Source organism: Sus scrofa, chromosome 7, assembly GCF_000003025.6.
Source record: "Sus scrofa isolate TJ Tabasco breed Duroc chromosome 7, Sscrofa11.1, whole genome shotgun sequence".
NCBI lineage: Eukaryota > Metazoa > Chordata > Mammalia > Artiodactyla > Suidae > Sus > Sus scrofa.
Window position 1 is genome coordinate 54,539,686 of NC_010449.5, and position 24,170 is coordinate 54,563,855.

The 24,170-nt window shown below is 51.3% G+C and overlaps 1 protein-coding gene across 3 annotated transcripts; it reads right to left on the reverse strand.

Annotated features, from left to right (window-relative positions):
• On the reverse strand, positions 285 to 15,200 carry MFGE8 (milk fat globule-EGF factor 8 protein). 3 transcript variants are annotated; one of them, XM_021098306.1, is made up of 9 exons: positions 14,595 to 14,991; positions 12,009 to 12,137; positions 11,503 to 11,634; positions 8,976 to 9,157; positions 8,156 to 8,311; positions 6,822 to 6,966; positions 2,787 to 2,971; positions 1,098 to 1,253; positions 285 to 1,006 (listed from the first exon to the last, which is right to left on the reverse strand). In XM_021098306.1, exons 4-9 carry the CDS (start codon positions 9,135 to 9,137, stop codon positions 869 to 871), a joined length of 942 nt encoding a protein of 313 aa, XP_020953965.1. In that variant the 5' UTR covers positions 9,138 to 9,157; positions 11,503 to 11,634; positions 12,009 to 12,137; positions 14,595 to 14,991; the 3' UTR covers positions 285 to 868. The 3 variants fall into 3 exon arrangements, with proteins under 3 accessions (XP_020953965.1, XP_013852399.1, NP_001116456.1); XM_013996945.2 differs by having other exon boundaries at positions 14,737 to 14,944; NM_001122984.1 differs by lacking the exon at positions 14,595 to 14,991 and adding an exon at positions 15,080 to 15,200 and having other exon boundaries at positions 869 to 1,006.

A 24,170-nucleotide genomic window follows, 5' to 3' on the forward strand; every position in this document is an offset into this window, starting at 1 on the left:
CCTTGGCCTGTCTTCCGGTGTGGGACCGGAGCAAAGGCATCCAAAAGCTGGCCTCTGCATGGGCTCCCTGGGCCGCTCGCCTGACAGCAGCTACCCCAGGGCCGCAGGGGTCTGAAGAGTGGGAGGACCGAGGGGAACAGTCCTGGCCCCTCCCGTGGGACCCCCCCACCGTAGCTCCTGCCTCTCCGTAGTCAGAAGGCAGGTGACACCAGAATGCCTAAGGGGGGAACCAGCCAAAGCCAATGCACATTTCAACAGAGCAAAGAGGAACCACTTCGAGAGAGTTCAGGGGGTGATATAAATATATTTTGGAAGTTGCCTGTGTACTCTGGGGTGCAGAATCGGTACAGAGGGCCCCCCACATCCACCCTCCGAGGCTTCAGGACAAGGGGCAAGATAGGTCCCTGGAGGGAAGTGGGAGAGGGGTTGGGGGGCTTGGTGGCAGCAACAGGAGTGGTGACATCGGGCCTCACGGCTGAGGGGCAAGAAGAGATCTTCTCTCTGGGCTGGGGCCTCAGGGCCAGGGGAACGAGGAGGGTGGGTGATGGGCCAGGGAGGCAAGAAGCCGGGAGCAGGGACCAGAGAGGTGCAGGTGACCCATATCCCCGCCTTCGCCCTTCCCTGTCTATCTCAGACTCCCACCATGCCTAAGAAAACAGGATGGCATGAGGGCCGGGCACCAGGGGCATGTGGGGGGAAGGGGGAGGGAAGGAGGGAGGGAGAGGTGACTGAACCCCCCGCCCCCAGGTCAGCTACAATCGGGAGGGCAGGAGGAGGAGGCAGCAGGTCCCAGAAGGCCAGGAGGACCAGGGGACGGGCGGGTGCCCCCACGGCCCTGCCCGCCACTTCACCCGGGCCCCCCCACCCGCTAACAGCCCAGCAGCTCCACACGAAGGGTGATGCGGTTGTGCCAGGCCACAGGCAGGATGCGCACAAAGCGGGTCAGGAAAGGCGTCTCAAACATGTTCTTCTTGTGGGAATTGTTGTCCAAGTTGCCAGGGAAGATCTGGGGGCAGAGGGGGTGACAGGAGGGCCCCCCGTCAGACGCGCAGGGCACTGGGGAGGCAGGCAGCAAGGATGGCTGGGCATGCACTCACCTTGCCTTCCAGGGCCCCCTGGTCCCTGTACTCGGTCCAGCTCACACCATCGTCGCTGTAGGCCACCTTGTAGGCTGCCACATACTGGATGTGGCCAAAATCTCGGGCTCCCTGGGTGATGATGCCAGTTACTCGCCTCTGGGAGCCCAGGTCAATCTACAGGGGGACAAAATCAACCCCACTTGCTCTGGAACATCTCCAGGAAGCACGTAAAGGCAGACACACTGGGGCGTCCATTCTAGTTTGGGGGAAACCACTTCGCTTGGCAGAGCCTGTTTCCCTGTCTATAAAGCTGGCAGAAATAACTCCACCTACTTGGTCAGACACGTTAAGCCCTTCACTGTGATGAAGCTCAGATTTCAGGGCAAGGGCCCCGAACTCACGGCCAACCTCTCGCATGATGGGAAGAGGGACAGGAGAGGCCGCAACCACATACAGGCGCATGACCTGCTCCTGAGGCCCCTGCAGGGCTGTCCTCAGCCTGATATGGGTCCTGAGGGGGTCCCAAGGTGAGCAGCTGGTCATGGAACCTGGCCCCACAGGCTCCTTGGAACCCAGAGACACCCCTTCTGCCCCCACCCCTGCCCATCCCAAGGAGCCTGCCTGCTAGCCCCTGGGCAGGCAGTGCCAAGACCCAGGCTGCAAACCCAATTCACTGCCAACCAGCAGGTGAGCCCCAGGAAGTCCTTACCCTGTCAGGACCTGGTTCCCTCAACTAGAAGATGAGTGGATGCTATGGTTGTCTTTCTTTTTTTAAGCATAAAGCCTGTCTTGGAGTTCCTGTCATGCTCAGTGGTTAACAAACCCGACTAGGCTCCATGAGGATGTGGGTTTGATCCCTGGCCTCGCTCAGGGGAATAGGGATCCAGTGTTGCCCTGAGCTGTGGTGTAGGTCGCAGACACAGCTCGGATCCCGTGTTGCTGTGGCTGTGGTGTAGGCCGGCAGCTGCAGCTTTGATTTGACCCCTACCTTGGGAATTTCAATATGCCACAGGTACAGCCCTAAAAAGCAAAAAAAAAAGAAGAAGAAGAAGAAGAAGAAGAAGAAAGCCTGTCTTTTTGTTTTTAAACCCAGGCCTTTTGTTTTGGGCCATGACTATAGCACGCAAAAGTTCCCAGGCCAGAGATCGAACCCGTGCCACAGCAGCAACCAGAGCCACAGCAGGGACAACGCCAGGCTCTTTAACCCACTGCACCGCCAGGGAGCTCAGGGATGCTCTGATTGTCTATGACTCCCCTGTTTTCAAATTTCAAGGAAACCCAAGGGCTGTCCCATGGCGTGTTCTCAGACAGTGCGTTAAAGTGCATCCTCTATGTTCAGGCAGAAAATCCCGGGGTGTCTGGGACCCATGTCCCTTCTCCAACTCCCTCCTGTCCATGGGCTCAGCCTTCTCACCAGGTGGCAGCCAATGGAGGCGGCCCCCCCTACACATATACACCTTCACCACCCAGGGCTGGGGGCCTCAGAAAGCAGCCCTGAGCACCCCCACTATCCCCCCTCTGAAGTCACAGAATCAGGAGAAAGGTGGGGGCATGAGAGGAAGACAGAGCAAAACCAAAGCATTGCAGAAACTCCCTCCAGGGAGCAGAAAGCTCGCTGGGCCCAGGTCAAAGATCTAGCCACCCCACCCAATCGCACCCAACCCCACCCTACCCCCACCCTGTTTCCCAGGAGGAAGCTTGACCCACCTGCAGCCACTCAGAGGCACTGTTGGACTGGGCGGTCCAGGCATTGAACTTGCCCTGATTATCCAGCCGCGCATAGAAGGGATACCAGCTAAAGGCACTCAGGCCCCAGGTCCTGTAGAAGCTGGAGGCTGTGATCTGCTTGTTGGGGATGGTGTTGTCCTTCAGGCCTAGGGGTTCAGCGCATCCTGCCAGCCAAAGGGGGGTTCTGTCACTCAGATCTGGGATCCGCAGCCTCCCCGGGGTGTGAGTGGGAGGCGATGAAGGAGAAAACAACTCCGGCTCCTGCCCAGCCTCTGGCCTTCCCTTGGACCACAGACAGAGGCTCCTTCCACCTTTCAGAACCAACAGCTCTACTGTCCTGTGGCTGCCCCACCTGCTCCGCAATTCAGCCCCCCAAACCACCCCCCACTTTCTCTGCAGAGGTCACCTACCACTCGTGTCCCCGTGCCCCAGGGCAGACCCTGACCCATCACCTCCCACCCTCCTTCAAGGCCAGACTGTGAGATGCCTCCTCCAAGGAGCTGCCCAGACCACCTCACTTGGGTGGGACTTCTCCCTCCTCCGACTCATAGCACTTCCTACACTGAGTCCTGCGAGTACCATCCAGAGGGTTAATAACACCCATTGCATCGATTCAGTACTTACTTCAGTCATTCAATCTACCGCCCCCAAACCAGAATGAACAGTAACCCCATTCCACAGATGAGAAGACTGAGGCTGAGAGCCTTTAAGCACTGTGCCTAAGTCACACACACACACACTCCTCATCACCAGCCACACTACGATACTATCTCCACCACTTATGCATGCACGCAACCAGAGCCATGAACACCTGCCTGGTGGTGACCCGGCAATGACCAGGACAGCATTCCTGCTCTCCAGCAGGTGGAAGCTGAAAAATCAGAGCTCCTGGGGCTTAGGAAGATCCCTGAATCTCTGCCCAGCAGCCCCTCCCAAAGGGCCTTCACACACTCACTACAGGGCGTGCACTCAGACAGGCCTGGGAGGGCTGCCTGAGAAGCTGGCCTTGATTTCACTCGGGGCCTGCCCCGAACACCGGGAATATGCCCAGCTGTTTTGTACCTGCAGGCAGCCAGAGCAGTCAAGGATGGGCAGGCGATAAAACTCCCAAGAGGATGTTCCCATCGTGGCACAGCGGTAATGAACCCAACTAGTATCCATGAAGACACGGGTTCGATCCCTGGCCTCACTCAGTGGGTTAAGGATCAAGTGTTGCTATGAGCTGTGGTGTAAGTCTCAGATGCAGTTCGGATCCCGTGTTGCTGTGGCTGTGGCATAGGCCAGCAGCTGCAGCTTCAATTGGATCCCTAGCCTGGGGACTTCCATATGTTGCAGGCAAAGCCCTAAAAGGTAAAAAAAAAAAGACTCCCAAGAGAACGATGGGCATGTCTCACATGTAACAGAACCTCCACTCCATTCTGCCTGTCCCTCTGCAGAATCGGGGGTGGGCGTGGGTCTGGAAAGCCGTGGCCCCATCTGAGAGCAGGCTATGGTTCATGATGCTTTCCATCTCTGCCTCCCCAGATGCTCCCACCCTTGCCACTAAAGACATATGGTTCCAGAGTGAGCTGATGAGACCAGCCGTGCCATTTCCTTGTGAGGGCAGCTGTGCACCAGGTCAGCTCCACCCTCTCCCCACAGAGAGAGGCTGCTGGGCTGGGGGGTGGCTCATCTCTCAGCTCCAGACCCGGAGAGCCATGACACTGGCACAAGCTTGGAGCAAGCCACTGAGGCCACCAAGGCATCGCTTGCTCAAGGTGGACCCTTCTACAGACCATCTGCTTACAGGAGTTCATGCACCCCCCTCCTTCACTTCTGGGCCACTTCCCCCCAGGAAGTCAGACAGCCTTCCAGATAAAATGCCATTAGGAGGGGCACCAAGCGGAGAGAAGGACTGAGCTCCATCACTCGCCATGTGACCCTGGGCAGTCCCTTCCAGTCTCGGGTCCTCAGACTCCCCTCCTGCAAAGTGAGGTACCACAGCAATGCTTCTCCCTGTTAAAATGAGGATTCTGGGAGTTCCCGTCATGGCTCAGCAGAAACAAATACGACTAGGATCCATGAGGATGCAGATTCGATCCCTGGACTCAGGAACCTCCATATGCTGCAGGTGCGGCCCTGAAAAAGCCAAAAAAAAAAAAAAAAAAAAAAAAAAAAAAAAAAAAAGAAGAAGAAGAAGAAGAAGAATGCAATTTCCATGAGGTCAGGGATTTCACCTGTACTGTTCCTATGAGCCAGACACTTAGAAGGAGCTTAATAAATATCCTAAAAAAACATCTCTCCTGGGGTAAATAACTAATCGATTCACCAAAGACACTGTGCCTGCTGGAACAGAGGAACCTTGGTGCAGAGCATGTGTGGAAATGCCGAGACCTCAGCCCCACACAACTGCACAAGTGCACACGCACATGCAGAGAGGTGCACACCAACGCTCTCTCCAGCCGCCTGGAATGCCTATGAGGGAAAGGAGACAGTCTGGCCCTTGAGGGAAAGCAGACAGGGAACATTCACTTCCTCACCTCACCAGATCCACCCTCCCCTGGCCTTAGAGGGACCCGGAGGTGACAGGCTCAGGAAGGTAACTGAAATAGCCAGAGGCTTCAGACTGTGACGGCAAGAGGTGAGGGTCTCCAGAGAGAAGAGCCCAGGATGGTGGCCCCCAGACCTGTCTCTGTCCTCTACCAACCACCTGAATTTCCTTTCAGCAGAAGGCAAAGTCACTCACCACTTAAAACGATCAGGCTCAGAAGGCAGTGTTCCCAGGGAGCTAGAACAGGCTGACTTAAGCTCACGCTTTACAAACAAGACTAACCCCACACACCGACCTCGGCCCTGAGGGGCACTGGGTGGTAACCAAAATGGGATAAAAGGAACAGGTGCCAGAAAGGGTGGGTCTTGGGGACAATGAGAAGCAGAGAACAACCTCCGCCCTGCAGCTCTGCCTAGGGAGCCCTAAAGTTCTGCTGGTGGCCAGCAGGTGGCACTGTGGCTGCAAAGAGCCGGAAATACCCGCCCTCAGAGGGGGCTGGGCTGAGATAAGGCCTTTAGCCCAATCCCTGCACCCCGACTATTCAATGCTGAGTTTTTATGGCTCAGCAAAAACCTGTCCCTTTCTGGTCCCCTAGCCCTCCATCACAGAATCTCTCTGGAAAGGGCACCAAGAGTCACCAGCTCCAGCCCTATGATCCTATGGCCCTAGAAACCCCTTGTTTCTCCTGAATGCAGACTAAGGGTTTGGGGGGACAAACAGTGGATGGGTGGGTGTCAAAAGCCTAGGGATTCAGACTAAGTTCTTCCTTTTTTTTTTTTTTTTTTTCCTTTTGGTCCTTTTAGGGCTGCACCCTTGGCATATGGAGGTTCCCAGGCTACGGGTAAAATTGGAGCTGTAGCTGCCAGCCTACACCACAGCCACAGCAACAAGGGATCCAAGCCACATCTGGACCTACACCACAGCTCACTGCAACACTGGATCCTTAACCCACTGAGCGAGGCCAGGGACTGAACCCATATCCTCATGGATACTAGTTGGGTCTATTACCACTGAGCCATGGCAGGAACTCCCCAGACTAACTTTGAATACCTACCAGCTGTGTGTCCTTGACAGATAATTTATCTGGGCTTCACTTTCCCCATTCATTCATTCATTCACTCACTCACTCATTCAACAAATATTGATTGAGCGCCTATGATCCGGCACTGGTCTAGGCACTGGGAACGCAGCAATGAATAAAACCAAACCCCCGCCCTTGTGGTGAAACAGACATCTGCAAAACAGAACTACCTTACATGTTTGAGAAGCTCAAGGAACCAAATCAGAGTGAAAACACTTTGAAAACTGAAGTGGGATCTTTTTTCTTCTGCCAACCAGCAGAGAGTGAACACCCAAAGCGGGCCAGGAGAGCCCTCTGGTGGCCATGTCCTGGGGGAGCCCAGCTTCCCAGGCCTCACTGCCACCCTCCCCAGCTCAGCATGTGGAAGGCCATCTCCGGGGATGCCGAAGCCCCCAACACTCACCACTCAGCTCACAGCCAAGGAGCTCAAAGCGGAGTGTGCAGCCCCGGTGGCAGATGATGGGCACCAGCCTCACATACTGCACCTCCAGAGGGACCTCAAACAGGTTGACCTTTAAGCCGCTGTTGTCCAAATTACCCATAAATATCTAGGAGGGAAGAAGCAGGAGTGAGTCAGTGTGGGCAGTCCCACCTCCCCTGCCCCTTTCAGCCTGGAGGCAGAGGGGGCTTAGCTGAGCCAGCAGGGGTTCAGCCCTTCCTCTGGCCACCTCACAGTCCTCAACACAGATTCCTCTTTTTGGACCTTCCTTGGTCACCATGAAGCCTGGGCATAAGCCCCCGTCTGTCACACAGGGCCACCAATGATCTATGGTGTGCCTCTGTGGAAGTTAGGAAAAGGTGCACCTTTCTCAAAACACTTTGTTAGGAGTTCCTGTCGTGGCTCAGCGGTAACAAAGCTGACTAGTATCCATGAGGACATAGGTTCGATCCCTGGCCTTGTTCAGTGGGTTAAGGGTCTGGCGTTGCTGTGAGCTGTGGTGCAGGTTGCAGACGCAGCTCGGATCCGGAGTTGCTGTGGCTGTGGTGTAGGCCAGGGGCTACAGCTCTAATTAGACCCTTAGCCTGGGAACCTCCATATGATGCAAGTGCAGCCCTAAAAAGACCAAAAAGCAAAACAAACAAACAAAAAAAACATTTTGGAGTTCCCGTCGTGGCACAGCAGAAACAAATCTGACTAGGAACCATGAGGTTGCAGGTTCGATCCGTGGCTTCACTCAGTGGGTTAAGGATCTGGCATTGCCGTGAGCTGTGGTGTAGGTCACAGATGTGGCTCGGATCTGGCATTGCTGTGGCTATGGCATAGGCTGGCAGCTGTAGCTCCAATTTGACCCCTAGCCTGCGAACCTCCATATGCCTCGGGTGCAGCCCTAAACAGCCAAAAATTAAAAACAAAACACACCCACTTTATTAGAACAATTCTACAGACAGAAGTACACAAACATACAATGTCTATATTGTGAATGGTGACAGTAATGATACCCTTGAGCAGTGTACAACCTGTACAACTGTACCTGGTATCCCCAAAGGCTCTGAATACATCCTGTCTCTACCACTAGCGTCACCCTCAACAAGTCACTGCAGCTTTTTGAGTTTCACTAGTCTAAGCTCTAAAATGGGTCTACGACTTGTAACTAATCTGGGCTTCCCAATTTCTGAGAACCAAGATGCACCTGAAAACCCGCCTCATGGCCAAACCCACCCAGGATAGGCTTGCTTCACTGGGGTCCCTCAAACAGCACTGAATGCAGCCCTTCTGGAGGGCTCTGACAAGCTCACCTTATCTCCTGACTCCTCTGCACCCTGGATGAACTGGAACTTGCGTCCGTCACTGCTGTAGGCCACCTTGAAAGTCTTTATGTACTCGGCGCTGCCTGCACGGCTGGCACCCTGTGTCACCACGCCCGTCACCCGCATCCTCCGCAGCAGATTCACCTGGACCAGGGCAGGGAGGACAGGACCCTTGTCTGCCGGGTTCTTCCCACCCCCACCCCTCCCCTAACCCAAGCAGGATAAAGGAGGGGAACTTTCTCATGTGGCCCTCTTCAGGCTTTGAACCCTATGCTCAGGGAAGCATACAAGGATGAGCCCCCAGAGGCTGCATCCAGTGCAAACAGGCCCTCTGCAGCCTAGCAACCACTCCCCTTCATCCCACCCACCCACTCCAAGCCCCTCGAAGCTGCCCTATACTGGGAGTTCCCATCGTAGCGCAGCGGAAACAAATCCAAGTATTATCCATAAGGATGTGGGTTCAATCCCTGGCCTCACTCAGTGGGTTAAGGATCTGGCATTGCCATTGGTGTAGGTCACAGACACGGCTTGGATCCCTTGTTGCTGTGGCTGTGGTGTAGGCCTGCAGCTGTAGTTCAGATTCAACCCCCGGCCTCGGATCTTCCATATGCCGTGGGTATTATGCTAAAAAGAAAAAAAAAAAAAAAAGCTGCCCTACACGTAAAGAGACTGCACCCATGGGAAGCTGCTACCTTGCTACCTGGACTCCGGTTATGAACCCTCACGTGGTGACCCCCAAAAGCAGGCACATTCCTCTCCCCTTCTCACCTCCCATCACAGCACCCACCCCGAGCCATCCCTTCCACACCTGGATCCAGGGGTTTCTGTCATAGTTGCTGGCTGTCCACGCATTGACGATGCCAGCGCGGTGCAGGCGGGCCAGCTCCGGGGCCCAGCGCTGCAAACCCATGAAACCCAAGTGCATGGACGAGGCGGAGATCTGGAAGTCAGCGATGGCACCCGTCTCCATGCCCAGAGGTGCATTGCAGACTGGAGGAGGGGGGAGGGGAGGGGGCAGTCAGAGGGCCACCCAAACAGGTGGGACCCAGAGCACATGAGGACAAGACAGGATGGGCTCTGCCAAGAACCCGGAGCAGAGACTGCAAAGGGACAATGAGGACTGAGGAGCAGGTACTCCTGGCCTGGCAGACTCATGGGGATCTGGGGCCCAGGCTGCCGGAAGGTTCCAGACCAGATGGGCACTCATGGCACTGCTGGGATTGGCAACTGGAGCCCCTGCCAGGCTGCGGTAGGTGGTCTTATTTTTACAGGGCACCGAGCAGCAATTATTCTAACAGAGAAAGGGGGCAGGCTGGTGACAGAATATACCTGTGTGACCTCCTCTTCCTCGTGTCCCCACCCCACCAGGAGGACCACCACATCCAGCCCAGCCCCTGGCTTCCCCAGGACGATGGCTGTGGAGGAAGGGGTGCCTCACCACCACAGTGGACAGCATGCACAGTGGACAACATACACATAGAGCAACAAGCTCGTCTGCCTGGAGTTTTCCAGAATCCCACTGGCAGGAGTCTTCTGGCTGGGGTGTGAGTGCCATTCTGTTTTCCCTCGAATCCTTTGCCCCTTCCACCTGCCGGTCCTGACCAAGCCATCTGGGAAGTCACCCCCAGCCTTGAGGCCCATCACTTTCACCGCTACCCCAGTGATGTGGTCCTTGGGGCTGGGCTGGGGTGCCTGGGCCTCCGCTCCCAAGCAGAGAACCCGGAGTAGATCCACCCTCACCCCAACACCCCAGGCTTGTGTCCAACTCGGGGAATGACACTCTCTCGGGGAATGACACTCTCTCGGGGAAAGATTAAAGCCAACCACTGGCTGAGCAGAGGTCTGAACAGGTCCGCACTGTCCCACCTTCTCATGTCCAAAGGTGCATTCTTTGGGCCTTTGGGCCCCAAACATGGGGTCCTTGTGGGCTCCAAGGAAACACACTATATAGCAAATAAGGAGGGGGAGTTCCCATCATGGCGCAGCAGAAACAATTCCAACTAGGAACCATGAGGTCGCGGGTTCGATCCCTGGCCTCGCTCAGTGGGTTAAGGATCCGGTGTTGCCATGAGCTGTGCTGTAGATGGAAGATGTGTCTTGGATCCCACATTGCTGTGGCTGCGGTATAGGCTGGCAGCTGTAGCTCCAATTCTACCCCTAGCCTGGGAACCTCCCTATGCAGCAGGTGGGGCGCTGAAAAGCAAAACAAACAAAAACAAATAAGGAGGGTCAGCCAAGGTCCCTCTGGGAGGGTCCTCCGGCTTTGTGGTCACCTCCTACCTTCTTCTGCCCAAGGTGCTGCCCTATCCAGCCTGGGACAGACCCCAGGCCAAGAAGCAGAGGGAGGCTAGACGAGTAATTCCAACTCAGGCACACCCAGGGTTACCTGGGCTCCCAGCACAGTAATTAGTGGGCCCACTTGGCCCCACCCAGGGCTCCCTCAGCCTTGGTGACGCACACCCCCCCCACACATTCGTCCAGCCAGTGTCTCTGACACACTGGCCTCAGCCCAGGGCCCTCGGGCCATCTCCTCTGAGGTGAGAGGTGTTGCAGGCACTTCACCTGCCCTCCCCCAGGAGCCGGCTCCCACACAGCTGGCCTAGCCCTCCCTCCTCCTGGTGTCTGTCCGCACATCTGCCTACAGCCCGTCTGTCCCCCGCCCACGATGCTCAGCGACAGACCCTCTGGACTGCAGAAATCTAACGCCACCTACCCCCCGGGCCTGGATGTGGACTCTTCCAACCACAACAGGTGAGGAAGAAGCCTGCTTTGTGGGAGGTCCCAGCTATGCTCAGAGGGCCGTTCTGTGGCTCAGCAGATAACCGAGCAGCCAGGCTGCTCAGCCCCTCTGCACACGCCGGGCCTCTGACCGCCTGACTGTGAGGGATCGGCCCAGCCTGCCCAGCCCCCTCCCACCTCCCTGAGTTCTGCAACCGAGACCAGAACTCAGGCCCATGTCTCATTAACTGACCTCCTGGTCCCAAAAGATTAAGATCGCGTTGGTGCTCCCCTCTAGGTGGAAAAACCCCAGGTCTTAACTCTGATGCTACGTGTCTGGTTCATGGTGGCAGAAAATAACACTCCCACGACCTCTGGAGTCACCACCACCCCTCACTTCCCTGCAGGGACCGCAGGCCTGGCCTGCAGTCCCAGGAGAGAGGGCCAGGCTGGACGAAGGCTCCCTCCTCTGTCCCCCTCGGCCCCCCAGCCTACCTTCGGCTCTGTCCCACTCCCAATCTACCCAGAGGAGGCCCTGACACAGGAATAAGGCCAGCACAGGACTGTGGCTCAGGGTGGGTCCCCCCGCCCCTGGGCAGGCACCCCCAGATACTCACTGATCTCACAGTGGATGCCCGTGTAGCCATGAGGGCACTTGCAGATGTACTGGGTAAAGACATCCCCTCGGTGGGCGTCATCAATCACCTCACATTCCGCATCATTGTGGCAGGGATTTGGGAAACAGGGACCTGGGGGTGGGGTGGGAGAGCAGATAACATGGGTAGAGGATCAGGAAGGATCTGGGAACACAGCAGGCAGATGCGCCGAGCCCGAAAGGCCCCTTGGCCCAAACTCAGCCCACTGCCCACCTCCCCCCGACCCCCCCCCAGTCTTGCCCCACGGGGTCTGGGTCCCGCCTGGAGCCAAGGAGGGTCATGTGTAGGCCATTAATAATGAAGGAGGCACCCCGCTTTCCAAATGACCTGGGAGCTTCCAGGGAAAAGCTGGGGATGACAGGAAGGGGGCTGAGGACCAGTGCCCACTTCAGGATGAGCGCCGCCCAGCAGCCTGTGCTGCAACTGGGAGCTGGTGGGGAGTGGCCAGGCAAGGCCCAGGCAGGTACCTTTCTCAGTCTCGTTGCATATGAGGCCCGTGAAACCTTCAGGGCAGAGGCAGTGGAAGGGGTTTTGGGGATCCTGGTCCAACAAACAGGTCCCACCATTCAGGCACTGGCTGGAATCACAGAAGTCACCTGTAATGACAGTTCTGACTCAGAAACAACAAATCACTCACTCAGTAAATATTTGGGGGACCGACGATGACGACGGCCATGTGCATCTTGGGTCCCTGAGACAGAGGAATCAGGTGCAGCCCAGGCCTAAAGAAACCAGAGGAGGCGTTCCCGTCGTGGCTCAGCGGTAATGAACCTGACTAGTATCCATGAGGATGCAGGTTCGATCCCCGGCCTTGCTCAGGCAGTTAAGGATCCAGTGTTGCCATGAGCTGTGGTGTAGGTCAGAGACACGGCTCGGATCTGGCGTTGCTGTGGCTGTGGCTGTGGCCGGCGGCTGCAGCTCCAATTCAACCCCTAGCCTGGAAACCTCCTTATGCTGCAGGTGCAGCCCTAAAAAGAAAAAAAAAAAACAACCAGAGGAAAGAGGTGGCCAAGTACACAGGTAATGATGCCATGAGCTCTCATAGAGGTCTGCACAACAGGCCAGTGAAGGCTGGTTTCTGCCAGAGAGCTGGACATTTCAGAGGTGGGGACATTCGAACTGGTGGAAAAGTCAGAGTGGGAGGATGCCCAGCATGAGAAATGAGGAAAGATCTTTCTAAAGAAAAGCAGAAGCACAGAGGACATGCTACGCGGGAGGACAGTAAGGAGCGGCTGAAGAGGTAGGTGGGGAGGGATTCTTAAGAACAACAGGTTCTGGAGTTCCCATCGTGGCTCAGTGGTTAACGAATCCGACTAGTAACCACGAGGTTTCAGGTTCGATCCCTGGCCTCGCTCAGTGGGTTAAGGATCCAGCGTTGCTGTGGGCTGTGGTGAAAGTCACAGACGCGGCTCAGATCCTGCTTTGCCTCGGCTACAGCTCTAATTAGACCCCTAGCCTGGGAACCTCTATATGCTGTGGGTGCGGCCCTAGAAAAGACAAAAAGGGACAAAAAAAAAAGAATAACAAGTTCAGATGTTCCATCCTGCAGAACAGGGGCTCTTATCCTTCTTTCAGCCTCCCCACCCCTGTCCACCAGGGGAAAAAAATCAGAGCTTCTCAAGCATGAGGGAGGAGTGGGAAACCCCTTCCCTCTTTGGGGAAGGAGAAAGTGAAGAAAAGGCCGAGGGCAGAGAGGCCTCTTGTAGGCACACAAAGATCCCTCCAGCTCTGGGTGGCAATGTGACTGGAGCGGGTGAGGCAGGAGGCCAGGAGAGCACCAAGGAGGCTATCAACTCGCCTCTGGTAAGAGAGGAAGGTGGGCGGAGGGGTGAGGAGGAAGAGCAGGTTTGAGAAACCCGGGATGGGAAGAGGGCCGGAGGAGGACGACATGCCTCCTGGTTGGGGACCTGGGGGACAGAGGCGCTATCCCCAATCCCTTGCTTGACTTGGGTGAACTTCAGCCCACTGGGTCAGCCAGGCCTGTGGAACCTCTCCTAGCTGGCCTCGGCAACCCCAAAGGGCTGCCCCAGACCCCACACCCAAACCTGTCATTTGGGATAAGACAGAAGAACCCTTTTCTCCTCCCCAGAGTCACACCATCCCAGGCTGGAAGGCCCTTCTGAAACCCCAGAGCCCCTGAGAGCTGGGCTGGAGCTCCAGGAAGAGCACCGTTAATGAGCGCTAGAGCGTGGGCCTCAGGAGCTTAAGGCAGCTCCCAAGGAGCTATTTAGTCATTGGCTTTAAATAGCAGGTTAATCCCCTCCCTGACCTGACAGGCAGCAGGCACTACCCGGGACAGAGGCTTGGGAATGGCCAGAGCCCTGAGCTCCCCATGCCAGCAAGGTCCAACTCCCCTCTCTCCCTCTCCCAACCGCACCAGGGCAAAGCTAGCTAGCAGAAAAATGGGAAAGTTAAAGGTGTCCCCTGCCTGGCAGGCCCTTGACAGACTCACTTGGGCACTGCAGCCCTGGTGCGTCCCCCTCCTGAAAAGCCAGCTCCCCCTCTCCAAAACCACCTTTGGGATTTTAGGGTCCTGGCCTCTTTGGGAGATTTCCCCAGGCCTCTCAGGCTTTGGGGCTAGAGAGGAGTGGCAGGGGACTTTTAAGACCATCTCACTGTCTCCGGAGGAAGCTTGGAGTGGCCTTAAGGCTTCCGCTCCAGACCTGGGAGGACAGAGCCAGGGTCCCGCTGTGACAAACAACCTACCCCCTCCTTGCTTAGGTCAATCCTCTTTCTATAATAAAATGATGGGGCGGGGGTTGCACCTGAAGAGTCTTTGCCGTCTCCCCCCACCCTGCGGGCACCCCTTCCTCAGCCTACTGTGAGGCGGGTGGAGCATCCCCAGGCCCAGCCTGCAGTCTGCAGGTTGCCTCCTAGGCGGGGGGGAGGAGGACCAAGGAAGATAGAGCTTTAGGCCAAGGCCACGGGGGCGGGGGGGGGGGGGAGGAGGAGTCAGGAGCCGCAGCCCTTTTCCCAGCCCCTCCCGGGCCCCACTGAAGCCTCATCCATTCTATCCACTCCCCAGCCCTTCGTTTATATGACCAGATACCTACTTTTAAGAGGAGGACAAAACTCCAGGGAACTAACCAGCCGCCAGGGCTTGGGAGAGAGTTACAAGAAAAGTTGGCTGGAGAAGACTTATCAATACAAGAGTCCCAGAAACTTCCCAGCGGAAGGCGCGCGAGTCAGACTCACAGTTCACCGGCCTCATTTTACAGATGGGAAAAGAGAGGCCCTACACAGCAGATTCCTTTGTTCTGTGTAAACCACATCCCTGGGGGAGGCTGGGCTGTCACCCAGTGTCCCGGGTCCACGCCCAACGCTCAAGCCTCCGTCAGCGGCCAAAACCCCCCGGCGCGGAGACAGCCGAGTGCATCCCCGCCTTCCGTCCGAGAGCTGCCGGAGAAGTCGCCCCTCCGCGGCCCCCGGCTCTTTGACCAAGTTTGTAAACAGAGGAGGTACAGGGAGGGCGCGGCGCGAACTTCCGAGCGGCGCGGAGAGGAGGGGCGAGGGCGAGGAGGCGGCGCGATCGACTCACCGGAGAAGGCGAAGAGGCCGGAGGCGCAGAGGAGCGCGCCACAGATCGCGGTCAGCAGACGGGGGCCTGGCATGGTGGGCGGACGCGGGCGCGGGAGCCGGCGTTTCGGCGGTTCAGACCCGGGGGCTCTCACTTCTTCTCCTGGACGGGAATAAATCGGGCAGCGCAGCACCTCCCACTGGGCCACGTGCTCCGCCCAGGCCCGCCGGAGGCGGGCTGGGGGCGGGGCTACGAGGCCGCCCCGCCCCTGCCCCGGCCACGCCCTACATCCCGCTCAGTGCGGCCCACCAGCCGGGAGTCCTGAGTCGACCGGGCAGGGAAGGGCTTAGAAGGAGTTGTTTGTTTTTGCTTTTCGTTTTTGTTTCTTTTTTTAATTTTAGGCCTAAGAAAGATGCGAACCTTATTTATAAGAAAAAGAACACAAATGAAAAGTATAAGCACCATGTTTCGATGATCAGATTGGCTGATATCAAATCATTAGCACACTGTCAGTGCGAGGCTACGGGGAACAGGCTCAAACATGCGTTGTTGGACAGAATGTAAATTGGTTCAGCTTCTCAAGAGTGCTGTGGGGTAGTATCTATCAAAATGACAAATGCTGACTGTGAGACCTAACAATTCTGCTTATGACTGTGAGACCTAACAATTCTGCTTATAGGGGTTCACTTTACCGAAACACAAGTATAAAATGACATCTACACAAAAATATCATAGCTTATCATAGCAGCATCCTTGTAAGAGACTAAAAAAGGAATCAGGAGTTCCTGCTTTGGCACAACAGAATACACGATGCCTTGGGAGCTTTGGAACTCAGGTCCAATCCCCAGCCCAGTGCAGCGGGTCAAGGATCCATCATTGTTGCAGGTGCGGCTTAGGTCGCAACTGCGACTTGGATCTGATCCCTGGCCTGGGAACTCCGTATGCTGCCTGGCAGCCAAAAAAGGGAGGAAAATTTTTTTTAAAAAAAGGTAATCAGCAGCGTACTTTTTCTGTAAAGGGTAAGATACAAAATAGTTTAGGATTTGCAGGCCATGAGGTCTCTGGGGCAACTATTCACCTCTGCCCTGGTAGCAGGAAAACAGCTCTAGACAATATTCCAGGAAATAAGCAAAGTGGTCACTTAAGGGGAAAGCAGAGTATCAGAGTGGGAAGAGACTTGACTTTTTCCCAAGGTTTGTTTTTTTATCATATGCAGGTATTACCTATTTACAAAAAAAAAAAAAAAAAGAATAATAGTGTTCTAGTTGGACTAACCACCAAAAAAAAAAAAAAGCAGCCATATTCCCTACCAGGAATGTTGAGACCTAGGTTGGGACTAGAGTCAGGCTTAACTACTGGCCAGAGTCCCTTCTTAAAGCTATTCAGCTTAAAGGTATATATGATCCAGTAGCCACAGAAAAGCCCTTGGTAAAAATTCAACACCCCTTCATGATAAATCAGTCAACAAATGAGGAGTAAAAGGATGCTTCTTCACCTGATAAAGAATACCTATGAAAAACCCACAACTAATATCATGTTTAATGGTGAAAGACTGAATGTTTCCCCTACAACCAGGAACAAAATAAAGACATATGGAGTTCCCACTGTGGCTCAGTGGTAACAAACCCGACTAGTAACCATGAGGACACAGGTTCGATCCCTGACCTCGCTCAGTGGGTTAAGGAACCGGCACTGCTGTGAGCTGAGATGTAGGTTACAGATCCGGCTCGGATCCTGCATTGCTGTGGCTGTGGTATAGGCTAGCGGCTGCAGCTCCAATTCAATGCCTAGACTGGGGACTTCCATATGCTGAATGTGTGGCCCTAAAAAGACCAAAAAAACACCCGATGCTGCTCTCATCTTTTCTATTCAACACTGCAGTGGAGATTCTAGCCAAGACAATTAGGCAAGAAGTAGAAATAAAAGACATCCAAGTTGGAAAGACAGAAGAAACACTATCTCCATCTCTATTTACAGATGACACAATCTTAAATATAGAAATCTGTAACGAATCCACATACCAAAAAAATCTATTACATAGATAAATGTGTTGAACGAGGTTGCAAATATCTTTCAGTCATGTTTTGTAGTGTTCAGCACACAAGGTTAATATACAAAAATCCAGTATTTCTTACACTGAAATGAACAATACAAAAGTGTAATTAAGAAACTTCCATTTACAATAGCATCGAAAAGAATAAAATCCTTAGGGATAAATTCAACAAAAGCAGTGGGAGACTTCTACACTGAACACTACAGGACATTATTGAAAGGTATTAAAGAAAAACTAAATGAATGGAAAGACATTCTTATTCACAGATTGGAAGACAAATTGTTAAGATGGCTACACACCCCAAAGTGATCTACAAGTTCAACGTAAACTCTATCAAAAGTACAGCTGCCTTTTATGCAGAACAACCTGATCCTAGGATTCGTATAGAAATGGAAGGGACCCAGAACAGCCAAAATAACTGGGGGGGGGGGGGAACAACGGAGTGGTAAGACTGACATTTCACATTTCCAGAACCTGCCACAAAGCTACAGTAATCAAGATTGTGTAGTACTGACACAAAAACCTAGATGAATGCAGTAGAACTGAGAGTGCAGAATTAAATTCATACCTCCATGGTCAATAGATGTTCAACAAGAATGCCAAGATAGTTCAGTAGGGAAACAACACTCTTTTCACCAGATTGTGCTAGAACAACTGAATAGTCACAAAGGAATAAAGCTGGACTCCTACATCACGCTTTATACAAAAAACTAGATTCAAGACCTAACTCTAAGAGCTAAAACTATAAAACTCCTAGAAGAAAACAGGCATAAATCTTCATGACCTTGGATTAGGCAATGGTTTCTTAGAGATGACACCTAAAACACAAGCAAGGCAAAAAGTAGATTCATTGAACTGCATTAACATTTAAAATGTTTGTATTTCAAAGGACACCTTTAAAAAGGTGAAAAGACAACACAGAAAATAGGAGGAAATGTTTGCAAACCATTTGTCTGATAAGGGTCTAATACTCAGAATATATAAAATACTCATAACAACAAGATGATAAGTCGTTTTTTAAATGGTTAAATTTTTTTTTTTTTTTTTTTTTTTTTTTGCTTTTTTTAGGGCTGCACCTGCAGCCTATGGAAGTTCCTAGGCCAGGCTAGGAGCCAAATCAGAGCGGTAGCTGCCAGCCTACACTACAGCAGCAGCAACTCGGGATCTGAGTCTGCAACTTACACCACAGCTCATGGCAATGCCAGATCCCCAATCCACTGAGCGAGGGGAGATGTCAAATCCATACCCTCGTGGATACTCCAATGGGCAAAGAATTCAAATGGCAATTTACTCCAAAGAAAATATACAAATGGAAGATATCCATGAAAAGATGCTTAAGGTCCTTAGCCATCAGAAAAATGGAAATCAAAATCAAAACCACATGATACCACTTCGCATACCCACTAGGATGGCTGTAATCAAAAAGACAGAAAATAACAAATGTTAGTGAGGATATAGAAAAATTGGAACCCTCATACATTACTGACGGGATTGTAAAATGGTGCGGTGATTGTGGAAAACAGATTGAGTGTTCCTCCAAAATTTAATCAGGGAGTTCCTGTCGTGGTGCAGTGATTAACAAATCTGACTAGGAACCATGAGGTTGCGGGTTCGATCCCTGCCCTTGCTCAGTGGGTTGACAATCCGGCGTTGCTGTGAGCTGTGGTGTAGATCACAGACACGGCTCGGATCCCGAGTTGCTGTGGCTGTGGCATAGGCCAGTGGCTACAGCTCCGATTAGACCCCTAGCCTGGGAACCTCCATATGCCACAGGAGAGGCCCTAGGAAAGGCAAAAAGACCCCTCCAAAAAAAAAAAAAAAAATTTAAACAGGAGGTCCTCTTGTGGTGCAGAGGAAATAGTCCAACTAGAGTCTATGAGGATGCAGGTTCCCTCCCTGGCCTTGCTCAGTGGGTCAGGGATCCAGCATTGCTGTGGCTGTGGTGTAGGCCGGCAGCTGCAGCTCCAATTCGACCCCTAGCCTGGGAACCTCCATATGCCCCGGGTGCAGCCCTGAACAGCAAAAAAAAAAAAAAAAAAAAAAAAAAAAAAAAAAAAATTAAATAGAGTTACCATGTGATCCAGTAATTCTACTCCTAGGTACATACTCAAGAAAACTGAAAACGGGTTCATACAAAAACTTATACATGAATGTTAAAAACAGAATTATTCATAGCCAACAATTGGAAACAACACAAATGTCCATCAACTGATGAGGGGATGAACAAGGTGGTATATCCACTCGATGAACCGTGATTCAGCCACGAAAATGAAGTACTGTTCACTGTGGCCACGTAGAGGAACGTTGAAAACGCTATGCTATCCGAAAGAAGCCACACACCAAAGGCCACACATTGTGTGATTCCATTTACATGAAAGGCCCAGAATAGGCACATCCATGGAGCCAGAGAGTAGAGGAGCAATTGTCAGGGCCTGGGGTGAGGGGAGAATGAGGGACTGTTCATGGGCACAGTGTTTCTTTGGGGGATGACCAAGATGTCCTAAAATTAGTAGTGATGGTTGTCCCACTTTGTGAGTATACTAAAACCACTGAACTTTTAAAAAGTAAATTTTAGGAGTTTCCATCATGGCACTGTGGTTAAAGAATCTGACTAGGAAGCACGAGGTTGCAGGTTCGATCCCTGGCCTTGCTCAGTGGGTGAAGGATCCGGCATTGCCGTGAGCTGTGGTGTAGGTTGCAGACACGGCTTGGATCCTGCGTTGCTGTGGCTGTGATGTAGGCTGGTGGCTACAGCTCTGATTATACCCCTAGCCTGGGAACCTCCATATGCCTTGGGAAGCGGCCCTAGAAAAGGCAAAAAGACCAAATAAGAAGAGGAAGAAGAAATAAAATAAAAATTAAATTTTATGTTCCATGAATTATATCTCAATAAAAAGAAAATATAATTCTTCAGAGATCCCACCTCAGGAGTTCCTGTTGTGGCTCAGTGAAAATGAATCTGACTAGCATCCACAAGGACGCAGGTTCAATCCCTGGCCTTGCTCAGTGGGTTAAGGATCTGGCTTTGCTGTGAGCTGTAGTGTAGGTCGCAGACGCAGCTCAGATCCTGCATTGCTGAGGCTATGGTGCAGGCTAGCAGCTACAGCTCCGATTCAACCTCTAGCCTGGGAAACCTCCATATGCCATGGGTGTGGCCTTAAAAAAAGATTAAAAAAAAAAAGAGAGAGAGTCCTTTATACCTCAGCAGATATAAAGGATTGTGACTATAGTGTCCCTGCTGGTAAATGCCACATACTCCAGCAGAATTGAAGTTCCTGATCACCCTCAACAACTTTCTGCCATCCACCTGGTACAAACAGAGTTATCCAATTGGGCACATTTCATCATTGAGTCATTCAACAAGTATTTCTTTTTCTTTTTTTTTTTTTCAACAAGCATTTCTTGAGCACCAACTATGGCGGGCATTCGAGCCAATAACCTTGGCTGCACACCAGTATCACTTGGGAAGATTTTTAAAAATACAGATGACCAGGCCCCACTCCAAAGCAACCAAATGAGAATCCCTGGAGTGGAGCCTGGGAATCAGTATTTTTAAAGCTCCCTGGATAAGGCTAATATGTGACTAGTAGGGGAACTCACTGAAGAGAGACAAGAGACCTGGATCTTGGGATCTGGAGCTGACAGGGGATTTAACAGGTGAGACAGGGATGCAGAGGAGGGGGATTTTCTTTTATGATCTGACCCTTGTAGAGTTCCGTGGGTTGGTATCTCCTTGGCCTGAACATTTTCTTATTCAGCACAAGAGCATCACAGGTTTATAAGATTTGGCTGGATTTTCTAACAACAGTATGATGTGGATGTGATTATATTAAACAGAGAGTCTACTTTAAATTTTTCAGATTTTTTTGTTCACATAGATGACAGGACATCAGGTATACCTTTAAATTTTTTAGACATGCTCCTCCACAATCAGAGAACATACCCTGTCTTCCAGAACGTGAACAAAAATCAATTAAATTGACAAAGCTCTAAGTTGATGGGGCTGTGGGGAAATCAATTATTTCACATCGAATTGGTAGAACTACAAGTTGATGCAGGCTCTCCGGATCGAAGTCGGACTGTAGCAAGACTGACAACACTTGACTTGGTATTCTGCTTTGGGCAAATTCTCTGCAAAGAAATTACCCAAATAAAAAGTAATGTACAGAGATGAGCATAGCCCCACTATTTGTGGTTTTGAGAAAATTGATGATAGTCCAAAATGCCCAGAGGTAAAGAACTAAACAAACTTGCTAAGACAGACCACAGCATAGTTATAAGAAGTCAAAAGGATATGGAAATTGGCATGAACTGGCAAAGCAGAATGCCTTTCTAAAGCCTTCGTAATCATCAGCAGCACGCCTATGTAAAAAACACCTCATGCATAAATGTGTATCTATATAAAAACAAAATGCAAAAGAGAGCTGAGTCAGAAAACGACAAATACTCTATGATTCCATGATTCCACATATATGAGGTATCTCAAGCAGTCAAATTCACAGACGTGGAAAGAGGAATGGCACTTACTAAGGGCCCCAGCCCTTAGTAAGCATCACTCCTACCCCCAGGAAGGTAAAAAGGGGAGCTGCAGTTCAATGGGTATAGAATTTTCTACAAGATGAAACTGTTCTGGAGATCTCCTTCACAGCAATGTAAATATACTTAATATGACTGGACTGTATACCTACAATGGTCAAGAAGCTCCCATTGTGGCTCAGCAGGTTAAAGACCCCATGTTGTCTCTGTGAGATATAGGTTTGATCCCTGGCCTCACTCTGTGAGTTAAGGACCCAGCATTGCCACAAGCTGTGATGTAGATGCAGCTCGGATCTGGAGTTGCCATGGCTGTGATGTAGCCCCCAGCTGCAACTCCAATTTGACTCCTAGCCTGGGAAATTCCATATGCCACAGGTGAGGCCATAAAAAAAATTAAGATGGTAAATTTTATGATATGCATTTTTTACCACAATAAAAATGTAATTTTAAAAAGAGAACTGAATTGTTATTTCATTCCCCCAATATTATCGAGCCAAGCACCATTCTAGACACTAAGGGAACACCTGTGCATAGTACCAGTGTTCACATGGGTCTTACATAGGTAAGAAAAGATAATTTCAAGAATTCCCCTTGTGGCTCAGCAGGTTACAAACCCAACTAATATCCATGAGGATGTGGGTTCAATCCCTGGCCTTGCTCAGTGGGTTAAGGATCCGGTGTTGCTGTGAGCTGTGGTGTAGGTCACAGATTCGGCTCAGATCCCATGTTGCTATGGCTGTGCTGTAGGACAGCAGCTGCAGCTCCAATTCAACCACTAACCTATATGCCTGTTTTGAATAAGGAGGAAGAAAAGGGGGAAAGTTTAGATAAGGTGGCCAGGAAAGGCCTCTTTGAAAAGATAATTTTCATGCCTATCCTGAATAAGAAGCCAGACTTACAAGGATTTGAGGAAGCCAAAGCTCTGAGAAAGGAACAGAACAGAGAGCTCAGAAATTGACCCCAATATACACACCAATATAGCCAACTGAATTTTGACGAAGATGCCATGGCAATGCAATGGGAAAAGGATAATCTTTTTTTTTTTTTTTCCAGGACCGCATACAGCATTCTGGGAGAAGTAAACCTAGGGGTGAAAAATGGCTGCATGGTTGCCAGGGGTTTGGGGATATGGGAGTGATCAACTGCCAAGAGGAAGCATGAGAAATTTTTAGGTGATAGAATATACTGTATAACAGAAGAAAGGGTGGGGGAAAAAACTGTAACTGCAATGTATACATCTAAGGATGACCTGACCCCCTTGCTGTACAGTGGGAAAATAATAAAAAAAAAAAGAATATACTGTATAATACTGTGGTGGTAGATACTGGATGCTACCCAACTGTCAAATCCATAGAAGTTTATAGCACAAGAGTAAACTTTAACATATGCAAATTTTTAAAAATCAACCTTGTTGCTAGAGACCTCAGACTGTGACCCAAAAAATCTAACTTTATTGCAAACGTATGACAAACACCTCAGTGTAAGTAGCTGATGGGGGAGGACAGAAGGGGATTGGAGAGGAACTGACCTAAGTAACTTTAGAAAATTGTGTTTTCAGAGCTCTCGTTGAAACTCAGGGGAAACAATCTGACAGGCATCCATGAGGACGTAGGTTTGATCCCCGGCTTAGCTCATTGGGTTAAGAATCTGGCATTGCCGTGAGCTGTGATATATGTCACAGATTTGGCTTGGATCTGATATTGCTGTGGCTATGGCATAGGCCAGCAGCTACAGCTCTGATTTGACCCCTAGCCTGGGAACCTCCATATGCTAAGCATTCAGCTCTAAAAAAAGAAAGAAAGAAAGAAAGAAAGAAAGAAAGAAAGAAAGAAAGAAAGAAAGAAAAGAAAAACAGTGTTTTGACTGGAAACTGTAAGGCTAAAGTCAAAAGCAACTGTACTTAATTCCTGAACCCTAGGCAATAAAGTCAGTAAAACTGTTTTTCATGGGGATTCAGGTTAACATGTACATATATATTGAGGGTTAAACAGCTAAATGGATGGTTGATGGCAGGAGGCAGCTTTCTCAGTGTTGGAGAAGGATGTTATAGATAAACAAGGAAAGAGGCTGCAAGAAACCACATGGTACTAGAGAATCAGAGATATCTGTATGAATCTGTGTTTAATTTAACCCAATACAGATGGATAGATAAGAAATAATGTGTGTATACAATGGCTGTAATACATATGTTTATTTCCTAGCTCTGTCTCCTGAGAGGGCCTAGAAATAGTGACACCCCAAGATCAATGAGCACCTCAGTGCTCAGACCTTGGTCTCTAATACCATTCTCCAACAAAAGAGATCAGAGTTCCTTGGAGAAATGGCTGATTCTAGAGCAGGGAGAGTCCAAGATGAGCCTGGAGCATCCGGAAAGTGCTCAAAAAGAAACCAATGCTCTCCAATGCTCTGTATGCACTGGGAGATGGACTGCTATTGTTGTGGGTGGGCTCCCTGTGGCTTCGGAAATTTAAGCAAAGGTATATGTCAGGAGGACTGAGTATGAGAGGCACAGTGAGAACAGGT

Bases quoted from the DNA above. Each gene is read 5' to 3' on its own strand.
- MFGE8 (NM_001122984.1), bottom strand. From the start codon at position 15,152: ATGCCAGGCCCCCGTCTGCTGACCGCGATCTGTGGCGCGCTCCTCTGC. The intron at 1,254-2,786 runs GTGGGTCAAGCT...GTCCCCCTGTAG, and splicing joins GTGCCTCTGAGTGGCTGCAG to ATTGACCTGGGCTCCCAGAG. The intron at 1,007-1,097 runs GTGAGTGCATGC...CTCTGCCCCCAG, and splicing joins AGGGGGCCCTGGAAGGCAAG to ATCTTCCCTGGCAACTTGGA.